General features: G+C 35.1%; 1 protein-coding gene across 2 annotated transcripts in view; it reads right to left on the bottom strand.

Moving 5' to 3' along the window:
• The window catches only part of Aqr (aquarius intron-binding spliceosomal factor), a 104,975-nt gene that overhangs the window by 44,081 nt on the left and 47,020 nt on the right, over window positions 1-13,874 (bottom strand). For both annotated transcript variants that reach the window (XM_004861508.4, XM_013078447.3), the window contains 6 exons: window positions 13,639-13,703; window positions 12,013-12,129; window positions 9,912-10,025; window positions 8,037-8,140; window positions 4,617-4,719; window positions 2,395-2,515 (listed from right to left, as the gene is read on the bottom strand). In XM_004861508.4, coding sequence (XP_004861565.1) covers window positions 2,395-2,515; window positions 4,617-4,719; window positions 8,037-8,140; window positions 9,912-10,025; window positions 12,013-12,129; window positions 13,639-13,703 — 624 coding nt within the window. The remainder of the gene's footprint in view (window positions 1-2,394; window positions 2,516-4,616; window positions 4,720-8,036; window positions 8,141-9,911; window positions 10,026-12,012; window positions 12,130-13,638; window positions 13,704-13,874) is intronic.

Raw genomic sequence — 13,874 nt, 5'->3', positions numbered from 1 at the left:
GCAATATATTAGATAAAGTCTTGTCTTTATTTTCACACAGAATTTCAAACCAGATTAACAAATTCTACCTGCTAAGAACTGTGGGTGAAGGATGAATTTACTTTTATGTATAATCAGCATATCATGGTTCATATGTAAACAATGCTTCTTAAAAGCATTCAAAGATACTTAACATTAGCATAGTATCAAGTAGCTTGGAAGTCTTATAGCTAGGAGTGGTTGGGAAGATAAGGTAGTTCAAGGCCAGCCTGGGCTACATACTAAGTTCAAAGCCAGCCTGAACTACATAGCAAGACCCTGTCTCAAAAACAAAAACAAGAACAAAACATTTTCTTCTTTTATCAAAACCCAATTTTTATCTGCCAAGCCTTAAAGTAATAATACCATAAACTTAGCTCCTGACAAAATTTACCATGCAAACAAAAGTAGCACATTACACTGTATAAACAGATTTCCAGTGACCACTGTTGTGCTGAATTTATCTCTGGCTAGATTTTTAAGGACCAAGCATTGTTCACATGTTATTGAAACTTCCTCTTTTCTGACTATGTTAATGAACAATATTCTTCCCATTTTCCTCCCTGAACACTATTTTTCTTGGATAATTAAGCAATTGATCATATCACTATCAACCAGGGGGGGAAAAAAGAACCCCCATGTAATTTTACTGGCAAATTATATTTCCATGATCCTTATCCACACTATCAAAGCAATAATGAAAGAACTTAAAAGGTAAAAAAACACTGGACAAAAATTTTACATCATTTATATTAGCAAACTCTGACTTGTAATTTAATGCAATTTCTTTAAGACCAGAGGCTGAGAAAAAGCATCTCTTTTGATAAGTATATTTTTTTTTAAAAAGGCTGAATCAAAGTGTTACTGCTTTGCAACCTTCATTGAATTAATAAAATCTAGCTGTATCAATATATCAGTGACTACTCGCATCACAAAAGAGAGCAGCAGGGCCAGGGATTTAGCTCCGTGGTTTCACAGCCTGCTGCGCAAGCACAAGGACCCGAGTTCGATCCCCAGTATCAAAAAAAAGAGAGGGAGTGGCAAAGAGTGTGAGCTCTTGAAGAAATACACAACTGCCAAGAGTCTTGCCCAGGAGTGGACCTTGGTCTGCTGAAGCGTCCAGACCCAGGTGCCAGTTTCTAAGAAAAACGATGTGCAGAACAGTATGCTTCACTGCATCAAGAGTAGTCAATCTGAAAAATCTACACCTTGCTGTGGGAAACTGCAGCTTGAACAACCCACATTCTCCAACAGAAGGAAAGGGAAAGGGTATAGGGATATACACCAGGAAAAGATATTTTTAAAGGAAAACCTTGTAACCACTTTGCAGCTATCTAGGACTCTCCCTTGTGCCCTTTCCCAGTTATAGCTCCTTCCTCCGCCTAAAAGTAACTATTTCCTGACTTTTATAGTGATCACTAGCTCCAATTTCTATAGTTTTATTACCTAAGCGTGTATCCCTAGAAGACAAAAATTACATTCACCACTGGAAGAATATAAAAAGATATGAAGACTGCCTATTCTGAAACCTAGCAAAATAAGTACACTGGTTTTATTGGAGTTGGGTTTCAAGGATCTGACTCCAAAGTAATTTTTCTTTTAAATAAAAGCACCAGTGCTTGAAGTTGTGGTGACATTAAAACAGTCACATTTCTTCTAACAATGACGCGCCACTGTTGAAAAGATTTTCTGGACTATCTTTTGAAACATGCCTTCAAACTATGGCAGAATGCCCTAGTGCATGTGTGCAGTTGTGGCAAATACTCATCCTCAGAAGATGAGCAAACAAGACTTCGAATTAACTCTGATGAAAGAGGAAGGTGAACAAAAAGGCTTTATCACTTTGGATCAAAATTAAAGGTTTATTATCAACTATGATAATGTCTTTTGGTGGTCAATACACGGCTCAACAAAGAACCTGAGAACCTCTAAAAAGGCTTTGAAAAATAAAGCCCTGTCCAACTCAGCTCACACAGTGACACAGTGAAAGCTATACTTCCTGTGGTATTAAATCTCCTTAAAACACTGTCTTTCTGGTTTTTTGATTGTTTGTTTTGGTACTGGCGATCAAACTCAGGACCTTGCGCTTGCAAGGAAGGCGGAGGCATCACTGAGCTAAATCCCCGGCCCCTGTCTTTCTGTTTTATGGTCATTTTTTATGCAAGATGATATACACATCAGGGTATAGTTTAAATTTCATAAAAGGCCTAATGCTAAGTATACAAAATACTCTCTTCTACCTTCTAAAATTGAACTACAGGGTACCAGAAAATTACCCTGATGTATAGTGTTGACTTCAGTATATTTCCAGTTACATCTGATGAGTTCTACATTAGGTTTCGCATTACACCTGAATCCTGTACTTCTTTACCATACCTTCCCCAGAATAGTACTCAGTTGGGACAATATTTTCATCCCATATGATTTTCTCAGTTGGATACAAAGGCATCTGATTCAACTGTTCAATCTGAGAAATTCGACGTTCATGACGAGATACCTAAAAGAAAAACAGATTCATGCAGAAAGAAAGAGGCATGCTTATTCAGTCAAAAATAATTTATAGAGAAATTCACCACCAAGTATGGGACGAGAAGTTTCATGCCCTTCAGTTACTGCAGCACTTGGATTTTTTTTCCTTTCTCCATTTAATCAAAGATAAAAAGTGATATTAGTAGTAATGTGCTTCAGAATCAAACAGAAGTGAGTTCTTATCTACACTCTTCTCTGTGAGCAATGTAAAAGCCGGGCAAGTTACTTCAACCACGCTAACCTTAGTTTCTGCGTTGGTGAAGCAGATGAAGTACCACTCATCTTTTGGGGTTCTCATAGAGATAAAATAGATTACTGTAAAACAGTGCCAAAGTTCTGGCACATTCTGAGTTTAAAAACTTAGCACTTAGTACTAATCGATGTGAGAAACAAATGCAAGCCTTCAATCCCGTATTAGTTTTCATTCTTATACTAAGTAGCTACACAATCTGGGAAAATTTATTGATCCCCCAACCTCGGTCTTTCTTCTCCTTTGTGAAATGAGAGGTGGAGGGGCTGGGGTGATTTCCATTTCTCCTTCCCTGACAAGGTCTATATACTCTTATTAGTTATCTCACATGTAAAATTACTGTGTTCCCTAATTAAGAATGCTCAGGTAATAACAAATTTGAAAAGTTCATTTACAGGCAGCATTATTTTAGAAATAAAGATACTGTGATACCTAAGCAATACATATATTCTTCAACTTTTTAATCACAATTTGGGTATCATGAGAACCCAAAGTTGAGGGACAACTTTAGGAAAGGCAGAAAAGAAAAACTACTATTGCATCAATGTAAACTTTTAAAATTATTTTCTTTTGGCATAACTATTTAAATTTTAAGGATAAAATCTCAGTTACAAAAGCCTAAAAGGCAAAAGATCAACTTTATACTCAAACTTATTTTCTATTAAAAAGATTCCTAGTCTTAGAGAAGATTTACTATTAATCCCCAATTTATTAATCCCCAAAACCTAACTTACGAGAAATTTTATTTTGCCAGAAAATAACAAAAGGAATTTTTAGGAAGCACATGCAGTCAAAGACAATAAAAACTAATTTGTATTACAAAAGGCAAAGATAGTGGCCTAAGACATACTCTTCATATAGTTTTCCATATTTGAATTAGTTTAAAACGCTGCCCAAGGATTTCTCTCCAAATGACACTTAAACACCTGTCACTAGGCTTTTAAACATCTGCTACAGTTTCTTGTCTGTCTCTAAAACTAGCATATCATCTTTCCTACAGTGAAGGGTTGTTTTTACATCTTATATTAAAATTATTAGCTTAGAAAAAAAATCACAAAGCAGGGTACATAATATGGTTCTGTATGTGTAGGAAAAATATAATCACATATCAACATGGTATGTGTTTGTGAAGACACAAAAATGCCTACATATACGAAAAGCTACCCAATCTTACAACAGTCAGGAAACAAGGATTAAAAGAGGGTACTTTTTTTTTAACCCATTAAACTGGCAAAAATGGGAAGAATCATCATATCCAAGGCTTTAAGCTTGGGGAAACACGCTTTAGTACATCGTTGGTGGGAATCTCTGTACCTTTTGATAGATACTGATTCTCAAGCCAGTCAGTGAACATTTTTAACATCCCTGAGATTTTCTAGTGATACAGGCATGACCTAATATTCAAAGCACTATATTTAAATGATCATTTTTAAAATAAATTATATGAACGTATATTCACATGTATGTACTATGTGTGTTTAATTACGACCCTTTAAAACAAAGGAATAGTGTCAACTACCTATGTTTCCCTGATGCATGAATCCAGTGTTTGTTTGACATAGAAGTTGCTCATAAATGCTTGCTCATATAACAAATTCCTTCCATAAAGCTGTTTTAAGAGATGAAAAATGTGGCAGAAGAAATTCAAGAGTTGAAGAAACAAACCAGACAAAAATCAAATAATAGAATTCCATAAGTAGGTTATAATTAACTACCCAAACTTTGTTCTAGAAGAAATCTGTAACAGCCCAGATTGTTATGAATGATTCAAAAAGGTAAAGAAAACCACTTGAGAAATTCAGTGAAAATTAATATTTACCAGCAGTTCTAGAAGAAATTCTTTATCAAAAGATGTGTCTGCATTTTTAGGAAGGGTTGGCAACAAGCAGAGGTATGATGCCACCTGGTGGAGGGTGTTTGAACTGCAGAATGAAGAACAGCAATTTTGTTTCACAACTTCACTTCGGAAACATGTATTTTTACAGGTAACTTAAAAAGTAAATATACTCCCTATGATAATGGGCAAACATTAAAAACCAGCAATGAAAAAATTTTCGTGCATAGTTTTCAAAATACTTTCTCTAAACCTCTGATGGTACCTGAAATCTTTTCAAGGAACCTGCAAGGATATGTTTTCAATGTTTTTGTTACTACCTTTATATTCACACTGTGATGATACGAAAGCAATAGTGGCACTAGCCTGTGCTAACAGTAATCAGAGGATTCCTCATTCCATATATTATTTTAAAACAATCAGTTTTAAGAATGTCTCCGATGAAGCCTTAAAAACTTATTAAACTTGTAATTCTGAATATTCATTTTTTTAAAAGTCTACAATTTTCAATAGATGACAAACTATGAATATTTGGTCTTGGGTAAATAGCTATATTTTTTTCAAATTTGAATGAAATAAGCCTGCAAGTACACGGAAAACAAGCATCAGTATTTACTGCCAATGACAAAATTTGAACTTTCAAGTGAAAAATTAGAATTTTTAAAAACCTGCATTCACTATTTTGAATCTGACAGCTTTCCACTACTTAACCCAAAAAAGTGACTCTAGTCACTTTAAAGCCCCTTCTCCATTCCAGCTTCAGGCAACTGCTTATCTATTTTCAATCTCTGTAATTCTGCCTTCTCCAGAAGGTACATAAATGAATCATATATTTGGTAGCCTTTTGCTACTCGCTGCATAATGTATTTGAAATTGTGAATACTGTACTTTGTTTCTTTGTAATGCTTGGTAGTACGCTCCTCTATGGATATATCAGTGTCTATTCACCAGTCAAAGGAAATTTATGTATTTTAGTTTTTGACAATCATGAATAAAACTAATCATTTTTGGAGATTTCTGTGTGAATATATATTTTCATTTATCCTACGCATATCTTTAATATACCCTGGAGATTATAATCACATAGTGCATGATTAAAAGAAAATGTCAAATTATTCCAAAGTGGCTATTTCATTTTCAATTCCACCAGGATAATTGTTTAGTTCATTTCTACTTGAAGTGAAACAAACTAAGGCTGGGGAGGCTGTGCATTTTCATATGAGAATCTAATTGTATTTCTTATAATAACTACAGATATATTTCACTCTTTTAAAGAACTGCAGTTTCATACTATTTTTTAATTGCTCTCCTATTGACTTATCTTTAATTTAAATTTTTGGCCCTTAGCAAGAATTCTAGCCGGGAATGTAGCGCAGCAGTACAGCACCCACCTGGCAAGCGTGAGGCCCTTAGTTCGATTCCCAGCAACAAAAAAGAAAGTTCTGCAGTGAGCATCTGTGTTAATCACCTTTCTACTTCTGTAACAAATACCTGAGATAAATCCACTTTAAAAGACGAAAGATTTCTTTTGGCTAATAATCTGAGAGGTTTCAGTCCATGGTTGGTTGGCCCAGTTGTTTTAAGGCCCACAGCACAATAGTGCATCATGCCATCATCATGGCAGAAACGGATGGTGGAGGAAGCCACTCACCTCATGGAAGTCAGGAAGAAGAGAAGGTAGGCGAGTGGAGGATACAGAAAGGGAGAAGAGCAGGGGAAGGTGGGAAGGAGAAACTAGGAAGGGAAAAGAAGGCATAGGAGGGGAAGGAATGAGGGGCCAGGTTCCTAACACTCCTTTCAAGGGCTAGGTCCCACATCCTAAAGGTTCCACCCCTCGCTATGGAGGCTTAGGGCTGGGAACCAAGCCTTCAATACTGAGCCTTTTAAGACAATCAAGATCTAAACTATAGCAGCATCCTTTTTTACCTTTATATAAAATTGTCTTATACTTATTCCTAGAGCCAGAAAAGCTGATTCTTGGTTCTACATATTCTTTAGAAAAGACTGCAACAATTTACACCTATAACAACAAAATGTGATGGTTTATTTTTCTCCTTGCCAACACTAAGGAAAGCAGTTTTTAAGTTTTGCCAATCCAAGGACAGAAAAATCTTCATTGTTTTCCCTTGCATTTTCAACAGTGGTGTTGCAAGAAATAGATGTACATATGGAAAGTATGAACCTTTACCTCCAGTAACAACATAAATATAAATTAATTCAAAATGAATCTTAGACAAATCAAAACTAACATTTATAGAAGAAAATCTTGGTGACTACAGTTTCTGCCAAGATTTCTATAGACACCAATGCATAACAGAAAAAATGATAAATTGGCCTTTATCAAAATTTATAAATGCTCTTTCAAAAACCTTAGGAGAAAGAAGTCAAGCCACAAACTGGGAGAAATGATGTTTAATACTTATCTGACAAGAGGGTATCCAGAAGTTTTAACTCAATAAGAACAAGAAAATTTAATAAAGAAATGGCAAAAGAGTTGAATAGTTATTTTACCAATGAAGATAGATATCAGTTAACCCAAAGAAAGATGGTTATCGTCTTTAGTTGTCAATTAGGGAAATGCAAATTTAAAGCATAATGTCATACTACTGCATTCCTATTAGAATTGTTTATAAGAAGAAAAAATACCAGGCAATTTTGACACTTGTCAAGGATATGAGCAACTACAAGTCTTAGATCTTGAAGTGTTTCACTTCAAGTAGAAAATGAAATAAACAATTTCCCCTAAGAATTAAAAACAACAGGGAGATACTGGAGCATAATGGTAAAAGATCTAGGTTCAAATCCTATCTCTGCCCCTTACTTGCTGTGTAACTAAGCAAATTACTTACCTATTCTATGCCCTACTTACCTTTCTTATAAAACAGTACCTACTCCTAAAATGTTTTGAGGATTAAACACTTAGCAGAGTGCCTCTTAAATAAACATATGCTATATTATTTTCAAAAAAGTATATTAGCAGACAACTAAGTGGCAGAGAATACTACTAACTGTACAAATTTTACTGTGTAAAAATTTCCCTAAGTCATACTCCTAAAATCATGCATGATGAACCTTTATTGGTTTCTGTTTAATATTGCTTATGACTGATGGGACTGACCTGCTCAATTTCTACTCTAAGAAAAGTTTAAGATCTAAGAAAATGACGTAAGTTATGCAAAATGTAAATTTTACCTCCCTAAAAGAGAAAAAAGTTGGATAATTATATCTAAGTGACTCAAAGATACCAAAGTGCTAGAGAGAAGCACTAGTGCAGAGGCCAATCCAGTGAAGCAACAAGACTACATAATCATTAGTGCAAAAATGAATGAAAGCTACAAAGAAAAGTAAATCTCAAGGAGTAAGATCCTAAAGAGAACACAGTTTTTTTCTTATGTAGTTTCTTACCTAAGAGGTCCAAAAAACTTGACCAATGATTCTCGAGTATCTACTTCTGCAACATTGGAGAGGGCAAAGTCATACAGTTCAGGGAAATGTGCAAAGGCAGCTCTCTAGAAAGAAACAGCAGATGCTATCAATAATTAATGTTTACTTACTATTACAATCATCTGCAACTTATATGCTATGGAGTGGAAGTGATATTTTTAAAAATATTAATGTGTTACTCTTTTGTGTCTCTATGTGAACTCTGCCTTATTCAGCCAGAAGCAAGTAACACAACGGGAAAAAAACACAAACTATTCTAGTAGGAAAGAGTCAGTGTCCAGATTTTTTATTTCTAAAACCAATTTGAAACATATATGAAAATGAATGCTAGCTTCACTGACAATAGAGAAAAAACCCAAACTTTATTATCAAAAATTGGCATAGTGGGCTGGGGATTTAGGTCAGTGGTTCCGCCATCTGCCTCACAAGTGCAAGGTCCCGAGTTTGATCCCCAAAATAAAAAAAAAAAAACTGGCATAGCAAGACTAAAAGTCCCCAGGGAGATTCTCACTGGAGAGATAACCTAAGAAGAGGCCAAAATATAATGTCTGTACCCTGCTTTTGTTTGGAATTCTGGGAAGAGAACGCCAAGCAGGGTATCACTCCCAACCAACACGGAACAAGCAGCAAGAAAACAGACAGCAACACTATGGGGATTTGGTAACAAGGTGTGAGGCAACATCTCAGTCTTCTTTGATACCCTCATGTCACAGAAAAGACCCAGAAGTTTTTATGCGCTCAATGTATGACATCACTGTAGTCACCAAGCTTATTTGAGAGCTTAATATGGGGTTAATGCAGACCACTGCAAAAATGAGTCTGCAATCAAGCCTGCGGGTGAGGGGCTTAAACAGACACTGAGTGAGAGTCGACTCACAGGAGAGCATTAGCAATATCAAGACAAAGCTGAAGCCTCTGTCAGTAGTGGAAACACCATTATCCCCTGCCTACGCCAGCGGAACACACCACACGTCACACTAGCTGTGGTTACTTCATGACCACAGGCAAAAGGACAAAAAACTAATGCTCTCAGAAAAGTAGAAAAGATATCTGAGCTCGTGTCTTTTCTCAAAACATGAGAGTCTCTTAGAGTTCTCCATGTACTTCCAGAAGCCACTGGGGAAAGAAAAGGGAGACAGAGACTCCCTGGGGTAACAGAAATGATTATAATAGAGTTCAAACTTAATTTTGACTGAGTCTTTACTCACAAAAAAAGATTCAATTAAAAAAACTTAACTATTTTAAATTAACAAATAAAAGCTTCCTTCTGCCATCAGATGAAATGAAGTAAGATATAATTCAGTCATAGAAAACAAAAGTAATTTTAACATATCTAAGGTGTATTTGGTTAATTTCATTTCTATTATGTGTTTATCTTAAAAATGTGCAAAATACTTATATACCTCTTGCCATATGTTTAAACCCTTTCAATAACTGTAGATATAAAATGGACCTGAAAGTAGGACCTACAGAATTTAAATGTACTGAACTGGCCTGGTAATTAATATTTCTGAGTATCAAATATTAATATACTGGAGCTGGGGATTTAGCTCAGTGGTTTCGCTGCCTGCTGTGTAAGCGCAAGGACCCGAGTTCGATCCCCGGTACCAAAAAAACCCCCCAAAAAACCCCCAAATATTAGTATACTGATTCATGCTACTTAGAGTAACTTTTTTCCTGAATTCAGAATTAGAAACATTAAAAAACTTGAAGCTAAAAGAGCTAAAACTGAAAATATTATTAATACCTCTTCTTCTCTGCATCTATATAAAACCTAAATTATAGTATGATGCAATCTTAGGGCCATAAGAAAAGGCTATTAGGCATTTCAATTACCTGTAAAGAAGTAATTCTATCATAGTGAATTGTGGTCATCTCATTCTCTGTCAGAGCATTCCCAGTTTGGTCATTAATTTCAAAACCAGTATAGAATTTAAGCATGTCCAAAAGCTGAAAGGAGACATTGAAATCAACAGACCATGTAAACATAAGACCAAAAAAGCATAAAAATAATAAATAAGTTCAGATACATACTTCTTCAGAGGTGATGAAAAACTGTGTAAACATTACAACAAATATTTCAGATACAGCTAAACGTGTTTACATGAAAATAAAGTATGTTTCTTACAAATATAGTTAAGAAGACTGTAAGTCTACTTCCACAGAGAATTTTAACAGCAATCCCAATGGTTTAAGAGACATTAAAAAGATAAGCCAAAGAAGCCTAGTATTTCAAAAAGTAAAAAATCTATCAACATCACTGCAAAACTGTTAAAACTATACCGCTACAGGGAACTCGTAGGCCTTTTACGTCACTTAAGATTTTCTGAATGAGAGTTTTGAAATGCGTAACTGGAAATACTCTTTTCTATGTGTGGCTGCTATCAGGGAAAATCAGTAAGGGCTTCATTCCTCCCATCAGTCTCCCTGGTCATCAAGCCTTTCTTTAGCTTGTTTCCTGCCTTGCTTTCCCTATGTGGTAGTAGTGTCAACAGAGACTACTAGTGGCATTCAGCCCAAATCTTTATCATTTTTAGTTCAAATCTATGGCAGATCAGATATTAAAATTTTAATATATGCTTATATACAGCAAATCACTGGATGAAAATCTAAAAAGAGCATGAGAAAAAGAGGAATGCTTATAGATACAGAAGAATATGTGTTCACAGAAATTATATCTCCAGTTAGGATCTCATTGAAAGACAAGAACTACAAATCTGTTAGATGTTTTCTTTCATATGACATTAGAGGAAATGTCACATAATAATATTTGCCTCCTACTGACAGCAATACACTTAAGTGCATCTGTATTTCTACTCAGAGCATCAGCAGGCAAGGTACACACACCCTTGCACGCTATCAGCTGCCTGTCACCATCACGCTACGGAAAGACAGGGCACAGTTCATTTGAAATTACTGCTGATAATCCAGTGTGGCTCTTCAGTATGTCAGGAAAATGGATGGAACTAGAGATCATCACCTTAAGTAAAATAAGCCAGACTCACAAAAGTAAGCAATAGACTCAATAAATTACTTTTTAAATCCTCATCTGATTTTATACTACTTATGAGTATAATGTACTATTTTTTTTCCTAATGCCAGGAAATGGTCTATCATTTAAGAGATAAAATTATCCTACCAATTTGGGACATACTTTCCCTAGTATGTGTAATCTAAAAAGGATGACATGAAAGTAGAAGGAAAATGATTATTAGATGAGAAGAAAATGGGCGGTGGGGGGAGTATAAGTGAGGATAATAGGACAGGGAAGAGTTAATTATATCAGAAAAGGCAAAACGTTAGCCACTACACTCCATTAAGCGAGCCAGCAAGTTACAAAACAGTGCATTTGACATTGCCAACTTTATTTTTACCATTAATGTATAGAGGTATCAGAAAATTGCTTTAAATGGTTATCACTTAAGTATTTTAATGTCTCCAGGAGTTAGATACAAAGGGTATTTCTCTTAAGAGTATTTCTTGACGTGTTATTATGTTTCTAAGTAGAGGAAATTAAGAAAGGCTATAAGCACGTGAGGTGATGGAGATGTTGGCTTCATTACAGTAATGACTTCACAGTGTGTTTGTATTTCAAGACACCACGTTGTACACCTTAAATGATTCTGTCAGATTTTTAAGAAATCAAAATATGTGAGCACTGTATCAACAAACTTGTAATTTAGTTCAATAATAAAAACACATATAGATAGCAAAAGGTTATAATGTATAATTAGCAGAGGCCACCCACACAAAAATGCATTCATTTTATGTAAGACTTGACTATTTTAAGATGACTAATTAGGAATTTACATCATTCAATTTGATATTTAGAAAAATTTACTTTGTGTCATGCCCTGGTATTCAGTAGTTACACAGCAAAGAAAAGATCAACTCAGAATTTATAACGGTCAGTGTTTTTATATCCATCAGTGCTCACCTGGGAAAAAAGATGCCCATCCTCTTCCCTACGAACAAGACTGGAAAGGTAACAGTGAACCAAAAGGTGGGAGTCATCCAGGATGGTATTAAACCAGCGTCTTGTAGGGAGCAGGGCCTAGAGAAAAATAAACATCAAAATAAACATAAACTACATCAACTCTATCTAAACTTTTTAATCAAATCCTGTACCTAATACTATGAAATCTTTGAAAATCTTAATTTAAAAAACTGACAATAAACAGAGCAATAATTCTGCATGTATTCTCTCCAGGCAGAGGTGAAGTTTACTGATTATTTCACTTAGAAGTGACATCACAAAGTGCCCTCTGGCCTCTCCAAAGAAATACTATAGAAAAGTAAGGGGTTTGGTCCACGATGCAAATAAACTCAGTGGCAATAGTTTTTTGCTTTTTTTTTGGTTCTGGGGATCGAACTCGGAAAATTGTGCTTGTGAGACAGGTGGCGGAATCACTGAGCTAAATCCCTGGCCCAGTGGCAATACTTTTTTTAAAACAGTTATGATGAGAAAATTTTAAAGATAAAATTTAAAAAACATCTAGCCAGGAAGGACTCTCACAGATTATCTCAAGTAGTAGTTTCCAATAAAACCCCATGGGAAATGCCAGCATTTATTGTATGTGGGTTCAAAAGTGGAGCTGTTTGAAAGAAAAGGGAGAAAGCTTCGTAAGTAGACTTCTATCTACATTCCCTCTCCCCACATCCCCTGCGACAGTCAGAAGATAACAAGAAACTCTGAAGACAGTGACAAAATATACTCATTTAATACATGAAGTTAATTAATTATGTTGGTATATTTAAGGTATACAATATAATGACATTCATCATTAGAAATTTGCACCTTTACATCATCCATCTTGGTTCTTATTTTTTCCCCCTTCCCCTGCCTTCCCTTCAACCCCTCCATCCCTCCCTATCTAACAAAGACTTTGTTTCCATTTTTTCATTTTCTCATATTAATTCCATTCCCTTCTTTCTTTTCCCCTACCCCTCCCATTTCTCCATTCCCTTTGCCCCTTTACTTCCTACTTCACATTATCTATTATACCTTTTAGTCCTTATTTACACTTTCAGTTTCTCACACTAGAGAAACTATTTGGTATTTACATGTGTGTCCTATTTATTTCACTGAAGAGTATCGCCTCAATGTGCATCCATTTAGCTATAAATGCCTCTAGTTTCTTGTTCTTTATGGCTAAGTAATATTCCATTTTATAAAAAAACCACATTTTCTTAATCCAGTCTCCAGTTGATGGGCACTTGGGCTGTTACCAAGTTTTAGCTATCACGAATTGTGCTGCTATGAACATGGGTGCACATATATCACTGCGGTATGATTCTTTTAATTCTTTGGGGAACTTTTTAATCAAATCCTGTACCTAATACTATGAAATCTTTGAAAAATCTTAATTTAAAAAATTGACAATAAAAAGAAGCCCAAGTGGGGCAGTCACCTCAAAATTTCAAAGGAAAATAAACTTGTGATTTTCTTCACTTTAAGCCATCTTGAAATAGGTATAAACTAATGCCAGTTTGAGGTAATAAATATTTCAATGCTTAATCTTACTCTTAATGATGATGTAACGAGTTATTATGTATTTCTTACCTCTAGATCAATCATAAGTTCAATGAATCTTTCACAGTAATGAACTTTGTCCATAGTGACAGGTTCTAGACAACAGAGAGAAACACGTTAGAAGTTTGTTAGGCTATTTTGTGTGCTATTTCTTAAAACTGGTAGTTATGTACTAATTTGAACAAAATCATTTGTTTCTTACTCATCATAACTGGACTATTATTTAAAGTATGAATCTCGCATGTATTTTTTAAAAAGCAAGCCAT

The sequence above is a fragment of the Heterocephalus glaber genome, unplaced genomic scaffold, assembly GCF_053883595.1.
Source record: "Heterocephalus glaber isolate CG9 unplaced genomic scaffold, H.glaber_assembly_v1.0 deba00000809, whole genome shotgun sequence".
NCBI classification, from domain to species: Eukaryota; Metazoa; Chordata; class Mammalia; order Rodentia; family Bathyergidae; genus Heterocephalus; species Heterocephalus glaber.
Note: the sequence above shows the minus strand (reverse complement) of the source record. Positions and strands in the feature narration are given on the sequence as shown.